Source organism: Botryllus schlosseri, chromosome 12 (assembly GCF_051294905.1).
Source record: "Botryllus schlosseri isolate E-star chromosome 12, Bs_hap1, whole genome shotgun sequence".
NCBI lineage: Eukaryota > Metazoa > Chordata > Ascidiacea > Stolidobranchia > Styelidae > Botryllus > Botryllus schlosseri.
Window position 1 is genome coordinate 18,380,279 of NC_137247.1, and position 23,254 is coordinate 18,403,532.

At 41.6% G+C, this 23,254-nt stretch overlaps 1 protein-coding gene across 1 annotated transcript; it reads right to left on the reverse strand.

Moving 5' to 3' along the window:
• Positions 1-1,823: 1,823 nt before the first annotated feature.
• On the reverse strand, positions 1,824-6,241 carry LOC145451566 (small ribosomal subunit protein eS4, Y-like). Its single transcript, XM_080329779.1, has 7 exons — positions 6,165-6,241; positions 5,862-5,939; positions 5,097-5,277; positions 4,111-4,208; positions 2,908-3,079; positions 2,486-2,643; positions 1,824-1,980 (listed from the first exon to the last, which is right to left on the reverse strand). Exons 1-7 carry the CDS (start codon positions 6,165-6,167, stop codon positions 1,891-1,893), a joined length of 780 nt encoding a protein of 259 aa, XP_080185905.1. The 5' UTR covers positions 6,168-6,241; the 3' UTR covers positions 1,824-1,890.
• Between the last annotated feature and the right edge of the window lie 17,013 nt (positions 6,242-23,254).

Sequence of the window (23,254 nt, forward strand, 5' to 3'; positions counted from 1 at the left end):
ATCTGATCACATGGGATGAGAAATAATATGTAGAACTACTAATTTCAATGACGAAATCCATGAATGAATCCGAAAATATTTTCGCGCTTGGCGCGACTATGAACTGCCTACATTATTTAATAGATTAGTACGGAGTTCGCCGGAAATGGACATAGACACTTTAACATGAGTATTTGGCGTCCTGCTGGTGCTAGTTCATTACGACTATTCCCTGGAATGCGGCCGTAGGCTACATGAGTAGTCGATATGCGGCCGTGACTGGCAAAAAGATTGGCCACCCCTGCTATATGACAGTGCTGTTCTCAAATCCACATTGTCTTCGTCATTATTGGCGAGAAATGGCTTTGAAGTTGCATTGCTGTCGTTAAAATACATTCATTAAATACGATTTATTCCTGGTATACGTGGATAAATGGGCGAATAATGTATCGAGCCAGCAATCCGGCCCGCCAAGTACTTAATTTTCCTATATCCGGCCCGCCGACTTGGAGAAGTTGCCCGCCCCTGGTCTAGGGCCTAGGTGATGTAAAGAGGAGGCATGCACACTTGCACAGTGCACACTGAATGAAAAGAAAATAAAGATAGCGTAATGGTGAAGCGTCCGGCTTCTTGATCGGTAGGTCGTGGGTTCGATCCCCGGCCGGGTCAGACCAAAGACCTGATTTATAAAACTGGTATCCATGACTTCCCCACTTGGCGCTCATGCATCAATGGGATAGCATGGAGAGGTGGTGCAAGACTTAGAAAGCTGTACAAGGCTATATCTGTACCTTCCTTGTCCAGCGGCATATGCACATCATGCACTCATGGTATGCATAATGCAAATGCGCAGACCGTGTGTATGTACCACGTACGTGGCAGTCGGTGTATATGCCGCAAACACATCAAGGAGAAAAATAAACTTCGTCCTTTCCTTAGTATAGAAAAAAAGCGAGAAAATGGGGGGGGGGCATTTCATGGAGGGCAAGATCGATAGGTCAGGCCGTGGTCCGGTAATCTTGAGGATGGACAAGCATTTATTTAGTAGTAATTTCTTGTATTTCGATTTGAATGTGGCGATGGTCGCTTCAGTATCGATCCTTTTTCCCAACGAGGAAGAGCCTTTGATCACAGTATCCAAAACAGCACAGAACTAAGCGTGTTCGTGGATATATGTGATTAACCAACAGCATAATGGCAAAGTGCAAGAGATGTGCAATTGTGCATGGTCGAAAAATTACCAAATCCTAGTTGTACGGTGTAGATAAGGCCTTAATTTCTTTGAGGTCGCATGAAAGTTTCGTATTGTTTGAGGTGGCGACTGTACTAATACGGCCTTGCGCCCCTTCGTAGTCATCCTGGTCCGTACCGGATTTTCTCTGGTGTAACAAAATAACTGATTGACATTCATGGCGTTTCTCGGCTACTCCGGACATTTACACCAGGCCAATACTCTTTACTTTTATTCCATAACTGTCGGCTTGTAGCACGTTCCACTTCTATGCTTTTTATAAGACACTGCTTACGCGGATGAGAAGCTAAGATAAACCTCCAATGCTGGAGTCGTCCTCGAACCAGCAACCCATTGGTGCTGCAGCTGTGGATCATGCCACTACGCCACGCTCCCACCAGTATTCTTAGGACGTCGAATCATCCAGGAACGCGACTTCTCCCGGCACTCATGTCATCTCGTCAGTCTTTATGAACGAAGACGTCTCAGAACTGGCCTAGCCCTCGGTCACAATCGACACAACGATAGCCACAGAACCTTCAAATTCTATCATGCGCTGCCATCAACCGACCCCACATAACATCATCAGAAGCCACACAGAAAGCACACTCGGTTACATTCTAGTACTCAGCAGCACTGTATTTACGCCTCTATTGAATCAGAGAAACCGAAAGCGACTACTATTTCATCGCAAGACGCTTGTCTCGCTCTTCCGCGATCGTCAGCCGGATGCCCTTGCCTCTCGGGAGAGAAATCATGGGCTTGTTCACCTGAAAAGACGGCGGAATTTCAACCAAACAAACTGCAACACGGCACAGAGTCAAACAGCCAACGTATGTTACGAGCAGAGTGCAGGCGGTAATGAAGTGCTGCTACTTTTTGAGTACTCAAATAGACTCATACTCGAGTAGTCAAGTCCATAGACTACTTCACACTATGTTTTTTGAAAAATGACTTTGTTGACTTCGAATTTTATAAGTAGAAAGGTGTTTCGGGGTGCACTTTGCTGCGTGAAATTGTGATACGTGATCGAAATAGCCCCTGTATCACAGCAACTGAATATATTTTCTACATCAATACATAATACAACTCCTATTGAGTACAAATATTTGCTACTATATCTAGTACTCAGTACCAATGCTGTTGGCCATACTAGACCACCACGATCAGTGCCATCATCATTCAAAAATTCACTCATAAATGCCCATCCAGGCTATACGCATACACCCGTAACCCAGATATCGTAAATTTTATAACGCAGCATCAACACGGTACCTGTCCGATAACAAACACGTTGCTCAGCCTAGTGGCGAAGGTGTGACCGGTGGAGTCCTTGACGTGGACGATGTCGAAAGACCCGGGGTGCTTTTCGCGATTCATAATAGTTCCGATACGTCCGATGTTGTGACCTCCGGTGATCATGCACAGAAGACCTGTGACGCAGAGTTTGTTATTTTTGCAATTTAAAATACAAACAGGTTTCAAAAGTACAGAACTTGGATATCGCAACTAACGATACGTTTATACTGCCGGATTTATTTCACTCAAGGATTTTCAACCGAGTGTCATCAGGAGCAAATGGTAGTAAAACAGTAGTAGTTAATTTATTGAAGTTCACTCCTGAAAAGCTTAGACTGAAATACATATTGCAACATTTATACACATATTTTAATTCGAAACATTTTCGAAACACGTACCGATTTCAAACTTGGTGTACTTGGATATCTTGCCAGTGGCGATGTCGACGACGCAAGTGTCGTTGGTCTTGATGTCCGGGTGGGGATAACGGATGGTTCTGGCGTCGTGCGTCACCAGATACGGGACACCCTTGGCCGCCGTGCCGACCTTCCTCACTTTGCAGAGCTTGTACTGAAGAAATAATAATGTCAACCGTCTATTCAATCGAGCGCGATAGAAAATTATATTTTTTTTTAAATATTGTGAATGAAAAATATAACCGGGAATGGTCAGTAGCTCGTAGCCCATACAACAGCGGGTAGAGCAGGGGTCACCCACACACGGCCCGCGATCTGATTTCAGAAGAATGACAAGTAAAACAATTTGAAACACTGACATTGATATCAGTTTCAAAATATTGCTGCCGTCTCAAAATAGGCTATTCTCCAGTGGGCAACATCATTATTCCTCTCAAGATGAAACGATTTCGGCAATGGCACCAGCATTTCACCGAGGCAGAATCAGCTGATATGAACGAGCAATTGAGCATATTGCCGTACATGCAATGGCCCAGACACCATCAAGACTGAGACGCGTAGAAAACGGCAACGGAGAATCGGAACACCGCTGCACCAACAAAACCATGAAATTATAAAGGAAACTAAATGAACCCAATTAAACTCCAGTTTAGATTTACTGGTCACGGACTTGCTGCTAATTTTTATATTTTCAAAAAATTTTTCTTATACATGACAACATGGCAATTGTGAGGAACAGGTTCACTACTTGATCTGCGTCAATAGTCATCAGCAATGAAACGCTCATAATTCAAATTAAAGCGAAAAAAACATATCGAGCAGACAGTCTCATGACATGAACGGGAACAACAAATTGGTATTAATTTCGATCAAAGGATCAGCTAGCGACATGAAGATTCAGAAACTCAACGCAATGGCGATTTGCATTCGCAAGAAGCTTGAGGCGGCAACCTAGTCTGTCGTAATAATTTAATTGCTCCAGTACCTGTAGGCTGGATTTTCATCTCAAATCAAGTTTACATGTAATGACTTTTTTCGATTCCTACAAGTTACCAGGAATATTCCATGACGGTATCGCTTTACAATTCTGATGTCTGTCGAGATTTAGTCACAGCTCATGGCTTCAACTTTAAGTGCATTCTAAAGCTTTCAACGAAAAATTAATTTAAAATCACGCAACGATACCTTGGCTTCTTCAGCGGTAATCCTGTGGATAGCGTACCTGCCCTTAGCGTCATAGATGAGGCGGAAGTTTTCACCTGTCTTCTCGATTGAGATGACGTCTGTAAGGCAAATTTTATAATCATATATTGTTTGAGTCATCAGTCATGCATCACGCACCATCATTGATACAGACAAACAACCATGTTAGGAACAACTTCGATCTTGCTACCACCGTATCACTGAGCACATACAATGTTAGATGGTAGGTTGACTCGCGATAAACCGAGTTGTGAGTTGATGCAGCACCATATTTATCGTGACGTCAGAAGAAATCACCATTATTGAATATGCCCAGTTTCATATTGAATGGTGGGATAATAAGGGAGATAGGTTGTGGGGTTGAGTATAGACGAAAAGAACTCACTTTCTGGGTCTAGTCTAATTTCTTATCCATAACAACATGACCATCACCAAGAGTTCCCCATGAACATTTCTAAATTTCTGGCATTTATAATTCAATTTGGGTTACGGTTTGATTGGAGCATTCTTTACCCTTACTCCCAACCAATGTTCCCTCTATGGTGCGCACGTGCTGACACGGTCTCTGCGCACAGAAAATCTACGCTGCGCATGAAATAATGACCTTCTTTTTCGTCATTACGCACTGTTGTTCAAGGGGCCGTGCAGTGAGTTGGCGAGTACGCGCAGACTTGTGAAAAGTTAGACGACACATCAACCTCAATTATAATTCCTATGATAACAACAACTTGAAACCTCATCCCAACCCTACTCCATCTTAACCTTTCAATACCCTTAACAAGCCTAACTAACCCCCAACCCCAATATAAAGATACCCTAACCCTGAGTTCTACTATACCGAGCCCAAACCTAAACCCTAATTTTATGCAACTCCAACATAACCCTTACCCCCAACCCTAAACGAAACACCCAGAAAACTAATCCTCATAGGAATGGCACAATATCATTATTTTATCCAGTATAATCACCCATAAACCCAGCGGGATAAGTAACGTCAGTCCTGACTCGGCCGTCGACCTTTACAAGACGCTGCATCAAAATCTTTTTGACCTCGTCATACGTCAAAGCGTAGTGGAGGCGATTTCGGAGGAAAATAGCCAGCGGCAAACATTCACGGAGCTTGTGCGGGCCGGTGGACGGACGTGGCGCCTGGAATATAGTGAAGACACAAATCATTCCAGGCACAGTGTGAAGGCATTGCATTAAAGAATATTTCTATCAGTCTCAAGGTTGATTGAAAATATACAGTATTCACATTCTTCACGGATAACAATTCAAACCCAATATGCCTGATAGCTTACGCAAAACTATCAACAAAGGCAAAGAGATAGGCCTACTCTCACAGCTTTTGATGGGTCACACTGGTCACCGATTTACATTGAAAAGGCAATGTAGCGTTAAACTTGAACAGTTGGTCATAATTCTAATTCACAACTCTTTTATAATGAATGGACAGATATTTTTTCTTTCGAGGTATAATACAGGCAGTAATATGTTTCAAAACCTGTATCTACGTCCCAGGTTGGAATCCCGGTACGCTTAGCGCAATATCTTTGGTGTGCCAAGGCAGTTCTCGGCGTCACACCTGTGTGCAGTCAGTAGAATCTTTGGTGTGCACGAGACACCGATTCCATATTGGTTTACGTCCATGACATAAGCGGAACACAACAGCTTTCAAGAATTAGACACGTCTTCGAAGGTTTTAAAAACGAAACAGTAAATAAATAACTCACAAAAACACCAGTCAACTTGTCCAACATCCAATGCTTTGGCGCATTAAGTCGCTTGAGATGCTTCTTAGGTCCGCGAGCCTGAAAACGACGAATTCAGTTTAGGCATGAGTGTTCCCAGTATATGTTCATATCGGCCTGATGAACGGGCATTTTCTTCGCAAATTTCTAATTTTAGGCTTTTCTGAGTCAAAAACTATAAAAAATTTGACCCTTCTACGTAACCTTCAACGACAATCCTGAGCAATATCTTAATGTTGATAGAAGATTACTGAAGATTTGACTTTCATATCGAGAAACACTCACCATCTTGCACCACTAGTTAGGAAAGAGCGAGTATGGATAAATGTGTGAAACGTAGAAAAAGCAACGCCATCTAACGGGTGAGCTCACAGGAATTTATCTCCGCTTGCACTGAAAACTTGGGCGGCAAAAGGATGGGGAATGTCGACATTCTGATTTCTGATTCGACCACGCGTTTGTGAATCTTTTAAATATTAAGTATCAACATAATTTCACAATGATAAAAAAAATCGAGTAAAAATAAAATGACCCTTCATCGAAAAGTTAGTTCCTTTCTAAAGACGATGTACCGGAGTTGTGGAAAGCATGTCGGTGTCTGGAAAGCGGCAAAATTTACTATAATTTCATCTCTACATAGTAGGCACTTGGACAAATTTAAATACGAAGTCAAGCTTGCCAACTGTACTTGTCCTGATTTTGAGATAACAAGGATCAGCATCACGATCAGTCCTCAAGGTTACCGGGCCACCGAGCGAGATAGTGTAATGGTGATGCGTCCAGCTTCTCGAACGGTAGGTCGTGGGTTCGATCCCCTGCCGGGTCATACCAAAGACTCGAAATTGGTATCCACAGCTATCCTCCTAGGCGCTCAGCAATCACGGATAGCATGGAGGAGAAAAAAACGGGGACGCAGGCTAGATGACCTCACGGCCGTATCGTAACTCCGTCGTCAAAGCATCTCGATGGTGCAGGCGAAAGAGAATATCATCATCTCTCTCACGACCTGACGTATCGATCTCGCCTTTCGTGACATGTCACCTCATTTTTGTCGCTTTGCTTTTCTATCTTCTTTTACTTTCTATTCAGTGTGGATGTCTCCTCTTTACATCGCCTAGGCCAAGGTTGGTGTCTCATTTCAAAGACTACTCCAAACATAACATAACATAACATAACATGGTTGGGATATATTTTTGATCTGAACAAGTCACACACAATGTACAATGCGATGTCATGAACAGATAGGAGGATGTCGAACGACACGCATCAGTAGCGATCCTTTTACTCTAACATCCACCTCGGCCTAGAGTGCCCGATGTCACAGTCCTTTTTCGATGTTGATCTCTTTGAAGCCGCGGCCCTTTCTACTAGTTCTTTCCATTCATTGTGAGTGCTTTCTTTCGTCGGGTCTTTGTCTGGGCTTTTTTGTCGCCGTAAGAACGGCAACGGCAGGGGAAGAGGAGCCCAGATAAACCTCCGACGGGAATCGAACCCGGTCCGTCTACGTGCTGGGCGCTTATCGTAACCACTACACTACCTCCCCCAAGTCGTTTCGACACCTTCCTATCTTTTCATTCATCATTCATCGAAATTTTGGTGGTGTATTGATCTGATATAAATTGCTAATAAACCGAATCACCGAACCGATTTTAACATTCATCGATTTCGACGATATAACCGACAGTATATGCCCCTTCTCTCTATTGCTTGTCCAATGCCCATGATATGGCCTATTCCGTATTCTAATTCAACGTGTAGGCCTATATTGTACAGGCCTGGTTTTGCGTGTATATTAAGGATATACTTACCTATTAGACTACTTTGGTGGACAGTCCTGTTTTTGCAGCATTTGGGCGACAATTATCGCCAACAGAAGGAGACAAGCTAGGCGACTGAAAATATCTCGATTGGTTTTGAACTATCGATTCCACGCGTGGTCACTGGTGATTAGCAGTTTATATCGCAGCGTTTACAATATACACGAAAGGTCCTCCAACTGCGGTCGCCTCAATTTTGCCAACTTTTGCAATATCTAATAGACCACTTCAGTGGACAACTGGACATATGATACTTAGGGAGACAAATCGCCATTTTGAATTAGCTGACCATGGCCATGTCCGACAGGGCTGTTCAAAAATAACTTTTTTTCCGGATTCCAGCCATTCAGTGCTTAAATTGTCAGGTTGCCACAACAAAGGCTGCACACCAAATTTGGTTCAATTCTAACAAGTATAGGGCTCCGCGGATCCAATTAAAATTTTTAATTTATACAGGAAAATTGAAAAAAAAAATTTTCAAATTTTTCTGTCAACCCCATGAAATTGTTGAGCTGTCTTTAGAGACGATGCAAAAAAAATTTGACTCAATTCGGACTAGTAGAAGTGGAGTTATTGGAGTTTTTCGTTGATAATTCTCCAATTATCCTTGATTGGGGGATAATCCGAGAATTATCAACGAAAAACTCGAATAACTCCGTTTCTACTGGTTGGAATTGACTCAAATTTCATTTGCATGGTCTTTGAAGACATCTCAACATTTTCATGGGGTTGAGAGAAAAATTTGAAAAAATTTATTTTTCAATTTTCCTGTATAAATTAAAAATTTTAATTGGATCCGCGGAGCCCTATACTTGTTAGAATTGAACCAAATTTGGTGTGCAGCCTTTGTTGTGGCAACCTGACAATTTAATCAGTGAATGGCTGGAATCAGGAAAAAAAAGTTATTTTTGAACAGCCCTATTGTCCGTTACTGAGCTAAAATGGGCCTTGTCGTCATACATTTTCAACTGTACCTCCAAAGGAGTCCTATACCAATGACAATCAATTGTTACGTCTCTATTTAAATTCACGACGTCATCGTCGTACGATATGGACGATCGCGATTTATAATTCGCCGTTTGTTTGGTTTATATTAATGGTGTTTCGACTACATTGGTAGTTTTACACTAGGCCTCTATTCATTATTTGATTACGTATTTGCCGACTTGTAGCATGGCCCACTTCTCGGCTTTTATAAATCACCGCTTACGCGGATCACGTGGCGACGAGGAACCTAGAAAAACCTCCAACACTTGGGTAGGAATTCTGGAGTCGACCTCAGTCGGACTCGAACCCAACCCATTGGTGTTGCAGCTGTGGATTATACCACTGACTACGCCATTTCACCACACACATATTTTGCGTTTAAAAGCTGCTGTGAAATTACGGAACATGTGCCTTTATAAGAAGCTACAGTTGACCATCCTGCAGATTAGATCACCAGTTTTCTACGGCTAGTATGCAAATCACTACGACAATCGTTGGCTAGCTGATAGCTAATTTGCCGCGATAGCAGATCTCAGTTCTAATGAAATGATAAATATATTCTGTTTAATTAATACAATGGGGCCTAATATCCCTCGGAAGCTTCATGTTTCATGGACCCTACAGTCTATTAGCAGGTATGAGGCAATCTTTCCTTTAACGTACTGCACACTTTTTGATCCAATATTACTAGTGCTGTAAGGCAGAAACTTTCGAATAAAGACCACTTTAACATGTCTCTACCTCCGATCTCAGACTCTCGTCATGTTATAGCCGCGTCAAATTGTAAGAAGTTAGTTGTTTACCGTACAAACTTCGCCACGAATTCATGTTTTCTCTTTAAAACCCTACAACAGATTACAGAGAATCTTGATTCGTTATAATCGTGGTACTTGATAATTGCTAACTTCTATTTGTTTAAAAGCCATACGCCAACTTGTTCACTGTTCAAGGGGTGTTCAAAAAAAACTTTTTTCTCAAATTTCATCGGCTTGATTGTCAAATTGTCAGGTTACCTAAAAAAAACGCTGCACACCAAATTTGACTCAATTCCAGCCAGTAGAAGCCAAGGTCAGTCAAATTGAAATTTCGGTCACTTTTGAAATAATAGTATTTACGGTGACCAATTTCGTCACACAGTCACGATCAAAAATCGGGTTTCAGGTATGCCTGAAGAGGCAGTGATGTCTTTTCCATTTGTTTTGATCTTGACAAGGGCAAATGGCGGAGTTTGGATGAAGACGTCGGCAATAAACGAAAAAACGATATGACACGGATTAGCTGGAAATTAGTCCATACTTCATTGAAATAGCCCCGTTAAAAGGATGGTGAGATAATGTTCAAATAGAGTACTTTACACACTGAAATTAAGGACCACGAAAAGGAAATGAACTGACAAGCAGGTAAAATACGGGTAAATATATGTCTCAAGTGATAGTATTATCTAGAAGTATTTGTTTGTCGGACCAATTTAGATTTCATGAAATCTATCCCAGTTATGCAGGGCATACCGATGTCTCTCTGCCTTGATTCGAAGTTTTTACTGATTGCAAAGTCGCCATTCCCAAAATGTCCTCCACAGAGACATCAATTGCATTCCTCAGTCACTCAACTTTCGAATATTTCTCTGCTACTTGACTTTGACTGATGCAGGGCGTAAAAATGGTGCTGATTGCAATTGAGAATGGGCTATGCCAACGAATAGTATTTATGAGTTGAAAAAGCATTTCTGGTACTTCACCTAAGCGTTGATACTAGAGCTTTGTATGTGCTGGAAAATTTGCGAGCTTCAGAGAAATTAAATGCTAACCCACTGAGCTTATAAAGCACATTAGTCATTTTCTCGACTTTCAATATCACCTGGACCCCCTTCTTGTCATAGAGCAATAAAAAGCATTGGTGTTTTAACACGATATATGGATACAACTAGATGGTATTCACCGAATGTGGAGGATGACATAAAGAGAGGACGATAATTTTGATAGGAATAAGATCTGTCACGATACCCATTAGCATAGGCGCCGGCTTTTATTTTTGCATGGGGTAGCGGCAGGCGCGTAGCCAGGGGGTGTCGAGACCCCCTCCTTTTGAAACACAAAACCCCGTCCTTTTGAAATGACCATTATGACGCTAATATTCAGTTTCACACAAGTCGTATTATTAGTGTTACGCGGGCCGCGACCAATTAGCGAGATTCGTATCACGACGATTGCGAAATTATGTCATTAATTGCCACGCACTCGGCATTCGTCGCTGGACTGAGCAGTAACGCGGCGCGACAATTCTAGAACACGAAAGACAGACAAGAATTATGATTACAAACACGCGCGTTCAATCAGTAATTATCCCTTACCGCCAACACAGTGGGTTTTTACTTAGTATTGAGTAGCTCGCATCGCGACAATTGGTTGCTATTTAAAACATCGATTTCGACTGCATTGTTGCATGTCCCGATTTACGTTCGCAAAGCATAACTGGATTAATATTAAGGGCACTGGAATAAATTCCAACTAGCAGGCACACAATATTAAACACCGTTCAACTTTTCGCTCCGAGAATATTTATCACAAAAATGGTTCACAAAATACTTCAAACGCAGCTTGCGGCCAGCCTCAATGCAAATAATGCACCTTAATTTGTAGAAGGTGAACGTATATTGGTCGTCAAATCGCGATAGTGTTTCGAATCTACGTTTCTAAAGATGAGGTCGAATTTGTACATCAAATAATGATCGTTAGATTGCTGAAATCAGCCTCAGTAGGCCTACGCTGTGCGAAATACATAGTAGTGATCAATTTTATTGGACTGTAAAATCGCCCGGCAAGATTGCGCTGATAACGAAATTGCAGACATGCCGCAAACCTGCAATAATTACAATTACAGAGTGTGCTAGTCATACCTGAATAGTGAATACCCAGATTCGACAATGGCAACGAGCACAATTTGTTCTGACGCGGGCATAAGTTTTAATCAAAAAGATACATAAACACGAACAATATTACAGTCAGAGATTGTTACTGTTTGGAGAAAGTGCATCTGCGGACGGAAGCGAGCCTACATGCGGACGCGCTAAATCAAACCACCGCCGATAGTGCACGCACATCGCACAATCGCACATGAGATATCGATGACCCATTTCGCATACAAATGATTCTCGCTGATTTGCAGTACGCAGCATCGATAATACGAATTAGTGAATTGGCATTTCAAAAGGACTGGATTTCTAGTTATAAATGAGAAACTACCTAGCTACGCACCTGGGGTTTTAATGCCGACAACGCGTTGGTTAATATCAGCCCGGGACCTACGGCCTACGTAGGCTCCGATCAGCCAGTCGAATTTGATCGTAAAATGGTGCGCTTTTAATTATCCACGTGTTATACAGTAAGAGCAATATGGGCGCATGCCGCGACCTTATCAATAGAAATACATATCCCAAAGGTTTGGAATTCGATCCGCGATATGATTGCGCTAGCTCGACAGGGTCCGTCCAGCAATGAAGTTTATTGGAACATAGAAGGTTCCCGTTAAAACTAATCGAATAAATTCAGAATTTGCGCCACCGAGAAGCTCGTGTTGCATCAATATTTGACAACGTAATTCAACGCCGTGCACTGCACAATGCGCGGAATTAATAAAAAATCAAACACTGACAAGTGACACCTAGGGAATACGAGTGTATGAAGCAGACAAGAATTAGTATTACAGATGATAGCAAACGAGAAAGCGCGCATCTGATCAGTAATTATTCAACTTGCGTACAGCACAATGGGGTTCCAACTTGGAACTTCCTAGTCTGACATCGCGACAATTGTTTGCTCATTATAACGTGATTTGAGCTGCATTGTTGCATTTTCCGATAAAACTTTGCTTGGCAAAGCTTTGTTAAAGTGATGATTATGCGCACTTTGCGCCGGAATGACTTTCAATTCGCAGGCATACACAAACACAATGTCCTATTTCGCGCTCCAAGCCTCCAATTAAAGAGACTATCACGGAACTACGAGAATTATTTTGTAAACGAATATGGGCGCAAATACAATTTAATTAAGAGATGAGAACGTGAATTCGCTCCTCTGGTCGAGATAGAAGATGGTGTTTCTCAGCGCCAGCGTGTCGAAATCGACGTCGTAAACGAGGTTGCTTCGATTGTCTGCATGATTACTAATCACGGATTACAACTTATTGGGGCGTTTTAAGCACTATCTTCATTTCGAATTGCGAACCTCCTTGATTACCTTGGCAGGGCTTCAGGCATGGGCTTCAAATCCCGCACTGATCATAAATGTACGTACGTACACTGTACAGTCGTACACTATAGGGCTGTTCAAAAATTTAAAAAAAATCCGGATTCCCGCCATTCACTTATTAAATTGTCAGGTTACCCTAAAAAACACTGCACACCAAATTTGGTTCAATTCTAACAAGTATAGGACTCCGCAGATCAAATTAAAATTTATAATTTATTAGGTCAAATTTGAAAAAAAAATTCAAATTTTTCTGCCAACCCCATGAAATTGTTTAGCTGTCTTCAAAGACGATGCAAAACAAATTTGACTTAATTCCGACCAGTAGAAGCGGAGTTATGTGAGTTTTTCGAATATAATCCTCGGATTATCCTTGATCGGTGGATCATCAGAGAATTTCACGTTTTTCACAGGCGGGCTATCCGAGGTTCCGTCTCGGTCGTTCACCCCACTGAGCCATACGAGGTACCGCTGCGTTCGTCTTCGGGCCCCGCGTAGATCGATACCCGATACGATCGTATCGGACTTTCAGCCGACTCGGGATCGGCCATCAAAAAACAGTGTATAGCGCACTTTTCACAGTTTTTTAATCGCCGATTTCTCGCCAACCGAATATCGTAGCCGAATAAATCCGGTACCGGCGGACGCGTAATTCGATTACAATTCCAACGATGCCCGGGAAATGGGGTTGGGACGCGTAGAAAAAAATTTTCTACCAAAACTTCGTGATGGTACGCCAATACGGGTTACGTGTATAATTGTTTGATCGGTCGGTATCAGAACAGAGATCGAAATACCGATCGACAATCGCTGGTCTCAGGGGTTCGGCAGAGTTACCCCCGTTTTCGTCTCGTCGAACTGAACGTGACGATATCCGATTCGACGGCGTGGGACCTGGGGGTGGCCCGGTATTGGCGTTCGAAAATTCGGTTTTTGTCTCCTAAAGGCTACCGAATTCGCAGAATCTATATATCGATCAGTAGCTTGGGAATATCCTACTTTTATCACAAACAATTTAACATGCCGCCATTCTTACAGAGATAGGCGCCATTCACAATGTTGAATTAGGTCGATGACTTTAGTATTGTATACGTACGCGCGACCAATTACGTGTCATCAACTGGTAAGGTCTCATACCCGCTGTCGCCGAGTGATTGAAAGATTAGTTTCGTTCAATTTTTTTCGTACCCCAACTGCTACAATAATAAGTACGATTGTCTCCCAAAGTAGCCAAATAGGTAAATATTTATATATATATCGGAGTTGGATCAATTGTAATTTGTAATTGAGGTGAATGTAATTGATTACATTTTTTCATGTAATTGTAATTGTAATTGAAGCATTTCTATTTTGCGTAGTCTAATTGTAATTGTAATTTGATGAAAATTTTGCTCAATTACAATTTGAATTACACTGTTATGGAAACCTGACAATCACAACATAAAGTAATCAATCAATCAATCATTTATTCGTCACACCAGTGAAAATCGGGTATTGACCAGGATGACGACGAGGGGCCGCAAGGCCTTAAGGCCCACACATAGTCGCCAACTGTAATAATTAGCCTATTTACATCGGTGTTATATGCGTGCCGCGTTATAAGTAGCTAATTCATCATGCTAAACTGTTTCCCATACTTCAGTAGCAACAGAAAACTTTGTGAATTACATTGTAGGCTAAACCAGTGGTTCTCAAACTGGAGGGCGAGCCCCCCTTGGGCGGCGTGAAAGCATCTGAAGGGGGCGCGAAGCTCCGGTAAAAAAAATTCCGCGCTTGGCACGATACACCTCTGTTTCATAGCTATTGCTCTGTGTATAGTCCGAGCTTCATGTTGGAGAATTCTCTCATCAACAGTAATAACCCTCCACACCATCAAACTATCTGTAAGGATTGCTAACATTCTGGTTTCATTGTGCGATATGACGATATATGGCGGGCACGAAATATTGCACTGTCATAAACTAAATCCTAATATTTCAATAATGAATGAACAACAAATAATAAACTCTTCTGAAACCTGTGCTGAACCATTTCCTACACCACGGTAAGAGTTTTATTTTTTAAATATCTGACCAGTACCGAGGCTTTCTGCAACAATTGCAAAAAGAAATTCAATTTCCAACCAAGGCTTCATCAAATTTGATCACGCATTTCCTGAGATGTTATCCCAATCTTACCTCCAATCTTGGCCAAATTTACCGGGGCCAGAAATTTTCGCACCCTAATGTTCATCAAATGCAATCTAACAGTTTCCGAGCAAGTGAAAATGTAAATGCGAACCAAAATGTTGAAATTCGTAGTTATCAGGAGGTGCTTTTCTTTTGCATTCATGTTAATTTTACACATCGAGTCGGTATTAGCCTTATCGCTGACGCCTTACCAATTAAATTGCATTATCCTCACTCAGCTCTGAGTAGCCTAATCGTTTAATTACATTTCATTGACAGTCCTGTAGCCTATTCGCTGTTAGTCGCTCAAACTTTTGGCTGTTAACAGTCGCTTGAAACATTTTTCTTTGTTTGTACTGTAGTGTTTAGTACTCATGATCAGAAATAGTTCGAATACGTTAGATTTTTTTTTTAAATTAAAAGGTATTCTACGTATCATGAATGAAACATGAATAGCTTGTGATTGTTGCTAATTACGTCGCTACGGTTGTCAAAGAACACCTCTCTACCGAATCAATTACAAGTTTAACAGTAATTGTAATTGTAAATAATTACATGTTTAACAGTAATTGTAATTGTAATTTGATATTTTTAGCATTGAGTAGTTGTAATTGTAATGTAATTGAAACATGCAAGGGAGTAATTGTAAATGTAAATGTAATTGTAATTGAACTGAATTATTGTAATTGATCCAACTCTGATATATATGATTTATGTTTTAAGGGGTGTAAAATAAATTTGGATCGACATATATATTTTTCTATATCACCTCATTCCACACTAACAAACCAGCCATAATTTTTGATGTGAGGTATAGGCAGCGTTGCTATCGACATAGACCCAAAAATAAGGGCAGTCGACAAAAAATTAGATTAGCATTAAAAAGCGTTTTTCTACATACTTAGACGAGCCGTGGCCTATCACATTCCATACTTTTCGCCAGAAATAATCTGCTCCAGCAACTCCTTTTTATTAGAAAGTGCTTAATGGATCGCACGACAGCTCAGGTCTAGGGGCGGAGGCCAATTCACTGACTCAAAGCAAAATTGCTGACTTAAGATCAGAACAGTGACTCAGCGCTGGGCCAATTCGTCGCTTCATTGTTTTCGGCGACTCAAGTGGACAAAAATTTGAGACAGGTTGTCAGGAAGTTTAAGTCAACAATTTTGGCCGGGAAGTCGCAACAAACGTATAATTGTATGTCGAGCTGCGTTGGATTCGTAGGATCGTAGACGGCGTGAAATGTCGTATTGACTGTGGTTTCATTATATTCTATCAGTATAGATATTATGGAGTATGTGAATAGTAAAAAAACAAGAGTACCAAATTTTACGCCATCTTCTTGTGGACCTTATAGCGATGTACCCTGCAATAACATGCAAGAAAACGGACAAACTGTCCCGAAACACCAAAAAGGCGGCGTGGGATAAATTAACAAATGAATTCAATTCGTCAGGACTAGCAGCTACTATGAGGAGTTCTGAAGCGTTGCTGAAATGATGGAAGGATATTGAATCGCGTACCAAAACTATTCATATTGAAATAAACCTGAATATTTTCGGCTGACACTCGTCACGGGTAATCGTCAGCAACTAGTAGAGAATTGGAAAGAACATTGTATATCAACAATCGTATCACAAAATATGACGTCAACAGCATGAAATTTTAAACGAGGGTTGCGTCATATTTTATGATAAGATTGTTGATATACAATGTCTTTCCAATTTTCTACTAGTTGCTGACGATTACCCCTGACGAGTGTCAGCCGAAAATATTCGGCTTTATTTCAATATGAATATACTATTCAATTGTATATTGAAGTTCTGTACCTCCAAGAAGCTCTACAACAGAGAATGGACAATACCGAGAATTGACACCACAGAGAATGGACATTACCGAGTATGGACACTACCGATAATGGACATTACCGAGAATATTGACACAACAGAAAAGGGACATTACCGAGAATGGACATTACCGGTAATATGGACAATTAAATACGCAAGAATGGACATTACCGAGAATGTATATTACCGAATATGGAAAATGCCGAAAACCTAACCTACTACCTTGTCGTGAAATCTAAACAGGGAAATACCTAATATCACGACGTTGGGATCAATGTTATTTTTAGTTGTTACGCATTGCTGTCCAAGGGACCGCGCAGTGAGTTGGGGAGTGCGCGCAGACCCGTGAAAAATTAGAGAGAACATTAGTGATGCACATACGATTTGTGTTTGTATGTGCAATGTGCATATGCATACCATGCGTGCATTAAAGACATTGTGCATATGACACAGGACAGAAATGTGGTGATCTAACCCATTTACTGTCAAATGTCTCGTACTATTTTCTGCCACCGATAAGGTGATAAGGGTTACATTGTTTCCTTCTCAACAATTAACAATTATTAATAACAATATGCCGCTGCACAAGGAATGCGCAGAATACCCTTATAAGGCTTTCTAAGTCGAGCAAAGTAGACTTTATTGAGAGGACATTACTAGTAGCCTAATGTATACCATAGCCCGCAGTTTGTTGAAAATGACTAAGCTGCATCAATCGAAAATGTATAGGCCATGATTCGCCTAGATCAGTGGTTCCCAACCTTTTTTCACTCACGTACCATTTCGAGGTTTTATGCAATACTCGCGTACCACCTACATATAAGTTACGCGCGCCGAAGGCGGCCAGAATTTTTACTGTCATTTATGACGTCATATTCACGTATTTGACCTATGCGAAGCGTAATAGCATATGCTATTAAATTAGGCATTATCAACCAGGGTTGATGGGACGCATGGAATTGTTTTTTCGCCACCAGTCACAAAAAGAACCACATAATAATGAAATAACAGCAAACTACAAACGTCAATTGATTTATTGCGATGGCTGCATTTGTTCATTTTCCACTAGCCCAGAGCTTTTTTAACATTTTAAACACGTCCCCTTTTACGATAGCGAAAAATACCACGCCCTCTTATCGTCATATCACAAATTGCAACCAGAATGCTAGCAATCCCAGCGTATAATTTGATGGCATGGAAGGTTATGATAGTTGATAAGAGATTCTCAAACATGCAATCAGGACTATACTCAAGGCAAAAACAACGAAATGGAGGTAAATCGCGCGGATCGCGAAAATTTTTTTCAGTTGGCCGCAGCTTCGCGCCCCCCTTCAGATGCTTTCACGCCCCCCAAGGGGAGGGAGGGGCAGTCTGAGAACCACTGCACTAGATGGTCGATGCGTGGCATATGTTTGCCCACAGCGCATCGAAAGTCATACATGGGCGCAACAAGTCGGTTTCGTTTCTTCGACTTGGTAGTCATCAGAGATGAAAATCCTTTGCTCGCACTCCCACGCAGAAGGGAAAATTAGCAGCTGGGGAATAGCGTGAGAAGCTAGAGTCGAGTACGAGGAGGTCATGCTAAGTCTGATGTTTATTGGAGAACAATCTTTGTGTTCAGGCCCACCTGAATTTAATAACTCCCTTCGATCGAAAAAACAAATAGAATCTACTCGCGTACCACCTGGAAGAACTTCGCGTACCACTAGTGGTACCCGTACCACAGGTTGGGAACCACTGGCCTAGATGCTTGTTTATTCTAGGGTTGCCATACGTCCGGAATTTCACTGCTCAAACTAGCGTCCGGGAGGAATTTCTAAAATATGCCAAATGTCCGAAATTTCGAAGACTAATCGACGTAGGCTAACAATTCTTTCATAAATCAACATAAAATCATTATTTTTGGGAACATTTATGCTGATGCATGATATTTTTCTTCGCGCTGCGCGCGATTTACTATCACATTTATTGGTTTTATTATGGGGGCTACCACCCTGGCAAAAACTGCAAAAAATTATAAATAAAAACAGCCTTCATTTACTGGAATAAGCCTTATTGTAATCGCAATTATAGGAGTACGATATACTCCCAGAGATCGTTAAGGCCGTTTAAATGTTCTTTATTCAAAGATGGTGATTCCAAGCGTGGGGGTCGTTTGCCTTTATTCTGGGGTTCGCGAATATTTTGAACGTAATCGGCCCGTGAGTAAGTCTGGGCAAAGGTGCTGACTTCTTTTAGTAATCAGCTCGTCAAATTTTGATCTGGGCGACGAAACATTTTCAAATTGGAGATGGACTCGCGACCATAAAAGGTTGGAAACTACTGGATGTGGGGTGTTTATTTTCGAACTCATCATCCTCCACCAGCTCTACCGCTAACTCTGATCATGTGGGCGGAGAGTAGTAACTATATAGCAGTGACTTGCGGTGATGTTCATGGCTGGTGAGGCACGGACCCCCCCACACACACACACAAACACGCACGCACGCACGCACGTAAAGTACCTGATAAAGAGACCCAAAAAGTTAATAACGACATCAGCGGGTATAGAGAGCATTTTCTTTGCACACTGATAGCCGTTGCCATTCCACATTCTACAATACATGTAGGACTGATCGCTATTGGGCTTAATGGGCAAGTTTAGACGGATAATAATTACTACCGTATCTATTAAAGTACCGGTATAAATTATTCGAAGCTCCTGAAAGTAGCATCCTCATTTACAACTATTTTTTCAGTAAAAAAACACTAGATTTGCCGAATTTCGAAAGAAAATACAGGACACTAGGTCAAGTCAAAATACACAATCTAGTGTAAAACACGTATTGGCCGTCGCTACTATATAATTCCTAAAGGACTGTTGTATTCCGAAATCGATAGCGCGTTTCACTGTGCTGCGATTGTCCAATTGTTAGCGAATAGTGCATGAGGCAGATTCGCTTGTGCCTCACCTGGCTATTGTTTCTCTGCGATGGCATTGTCTGTAATTAAGCCGAATGTCACCTTCCTTGGCGATTTTGGGGGGTTCTGGTGCTCTGGCACTGTTAATATTTGGATTTTCGGAATCAGTGTGACGATAGCATTTGATTGATACCAGTTGTTATGAATTCCGAGCTATTTATAATGAATTGCATTGTCGCAGGTGAGGCACGACCCGCCCGTGCCTCACCTGTGCCTCAATTCTCCTATTGCGCCGTATTTTTAAATAATATTCATGCAAATTGATGATGTTGGGTGAAAAAATGTTCAAATTTAGTTATTTATGAACATCGATTCAAAATATCAATAATCATCGACTCATGGATGGTTTTCACAATTTTCACTTACTCACCCTGACGTCAGGTGAGGCACTGCCTCACCTGCCTCATTGGACCACACGTCACTGCTATATAGTAATATATACGGAACAACCAATATTATTGACAGACTTCATGCAAAAAATTTAACGACCAGATGCATATAGAAACCAGATTCACTGAGCAACCCCCCCCCCCAGAAGTTGTTGTTGTTTATTTGCGCGGAAAGGGGCTGAAAAATGTGGTTTCGGTCCCGGTTACACAACACACAGCCACATTATAGAATGTAAACGTTTACATTCTATAGCCACATACTCCTGAACCGGATCGTGTGACCACCTCTGGTCTATGAGCAAAGCTTTGATACTGTGACGTCAGAACTCATTTTGAAATCCACTAGTGGGCGCTAAAGAGTGTCCGGAATTTGGGTCACAGAAATATGGTAACCCTAGTTTATTCCTTTTCGAGATTTGAAAGAATTGATGCCTTGTTGCTTTGTACCAATCACAGCAGCTCGTCTAGTTTCGCTAGTATGCATTACGACTGAAAGTCAATTCTTGGTAATGCCCATTCTCGGTGGTGTCCATTCTCGGTTATGACCATTCTCGGTAGTGTCCATTCTCGGTAATGTCCATTCTCGGTGGTGTCCATTCTCGGTAATGTCCATTCTCGGTGGTGTCAATTCTCGGTAATGTCCATTCTCGGTGGAGCCAATTCTCGGTAATGTCCATTCTCGGTGGTGTCCATTCTCGGTAATGTCCATTCTCTGTGGTATCAATTCTCGGTAATGTCCATTCTCTGTGGTGTCCATTCTCGGTAATGTCCATTCTCTGTGGTGTCCATTCTCGGTAAGGTCAATTCTCGGTAATAACGTTCTCGGTAATGTCCATTCTCGGTAAGGGTTTTCTCGGTATTGGTATAGAACCCTCATTCGCACCGTGCGGTTAAGGCAAGGCCTGTTCGTCGCCGGTCAATTCGACGCCTGGCCATATCAATATTAAACGTTTTAGCCGACATGCGGTTGTTATTTAGTTTCAAGGTTTTATCGCCGCCAATCATTTTAGGAGCGCACTTCACGCAGTCGCCTGTTTCACAAAACGTTACTTCTTGGTGTCACCTAGCTTAGAAACACTGTGGTCGAAATGACGGTTTCTAATAGTCGCGTTCCCACATGCTGCACAGAGCGCACCCCCTGACTAAAGTATCCCAGTGGCCACATGCGATATAGCATGCGTCGTCCTCTCATAATTGCAAATACGCTTGAAGTCATTAATGTATACTAAGCGTATTTTTTATTTTTTCGATGTATTGTTTGGGGGTTATACAAAATAAAATAAAATTAGGATCCAATAAATCGCGCGAAGTGCGGACAAAATTATAAAGATAAATAGAACCTGCTCCAAAAGATCTACTTTATACTGATTTACGAAATAAGCCTTGGTCACTTTCGAGCTTTGTCCATTTTGAAAACTTCTGTTTCACTTTTTGCAACAAACACGATAGCGTGCCAGGGGGTTGCCGACCCCTGGTATAGAGTTTTATTTTCAGTTGAATCAATTCATAGTTCGAATGTCGGCTGGGTTGGGTATGCGATTTTATATGACCTTTTATTTGTCCGAATAATGCTATTCAATAAGCCGCTGACTATCTTGCTTGCGTGCGAACGATAATCGGTTTGGTATGCGATTCAAAATGACTGTGAATGTCCAGACTCCAGACAATGCCATCCAATGACTCCTCTCACTGTTTTGAGTGCTGGTCGCAATATCACGTCAATTTACGAATAAAATACAGTATTGCAAAAGATGAATGCATCATAAATTATATGACATTGTTATTACATTTTAACTTCTGTTACTCGAGGCTCCTGCTGTCTTCGCGAGCTCAAATCTATACTTGTCACCGAACTCGATAAACCTATAAAAACAGCCTTTATTTAACCACATCATCTCATTTCCAAGGAGTTCCTAAAGCCGATCAATGAGACCCGGCTAGTTCAAATAAATAGCCTATAAGTTTACCTATTTCCTCGATGATTTAGTGACTTTCTGTAGAGTACAAATGATCGTTACGGGCTATGAACGGTTCCAGCTCTTGTCATGACAACATCCTGAATTGCACACCATAGGTATAAAATGACAAAATAAAACTACCGGTACAATACGGGAGACGACGGTCTTTTCAGCGAGCAGGCTTGGCCTAGTATAAAAGAATGATGGATTTGGTTTGGATACTTCCAAGCTTTGGCGTGTCTATCTATCGAAACGATATGGTCCAGTCCAAAACTTGATCACCATCGATACACTGCGCGTGTTATCGCAATAATTCGGGTATTTTAAAATGGTGAAATTGCAACAATAAAAGGATTGAGTAAATAGCAGACGCGGTGCTGCAGTGAATATTTCTAAATCACACCTATATGTATAGATGTTTAGTGTGGGTGAATGTGAAGTAGTACATCTAAGTGGGTGGTTTTAGAAGTGATTGGGTACTTGCACGATTTAATACGGGTCACCGCATAGCACAGTGCTCGTCAACCCGGTGAGTCGTACGCCTATTCAACCCAAGGTGTATCATAAGGGTGTGCTACACTTTGATAGGGTGTATTTGGGTGTACCAGATTACAATAAGCCGGTGACTGACTATCAATAAATAGTCAAGTGTATGACTGCGATGTATATGAGGTACAAGTGTACGGAGCTTGCAAATTGCATCATATTGGTGTTGCAGCTGTTTGCCGCAACATAAATTATAATGGACATATACGTACGTTCTTTAGGAAATCCAGTGTTGGACTAAAAAATAGGAATAGGATACATGCGCATGCGCACTGAAAGGATAACCTATGAGAATAGACTGGGCATTTGTCAGTATAGGTGAGGTCGTCAAGTTAGTCAGTAGTTCTCAAACTGGGTGGGGGGGGGGGGGGCGTGAAAGCATCTGAAGGGGGTCGCGAAGCTGCGTTCAACTGAAAAATATTTTGCCCTCTGCGCGATTTACCTACAATTCATAGTTA

Excerpts from the sequence above, each read along its gene's own strand:
- LOC145451566 (XM_080329779.1), bottom strand. Across the intron at positions 5,278-5,861 it reads ACAAGTTGACTGGTGTTTTT|GCGCCACGTCCGTCCACCGG; the intron begins GTGAGTTATTTA and ends ACTATATTCCAG. Across the intron at positions 2,644-2,907 it reads GTACACCAAGTTTGAAATCG|GTCTTCTGTGCATGATCACC; the intron begins GTACGTGTTTCG and ends TCTGCGTCACAG.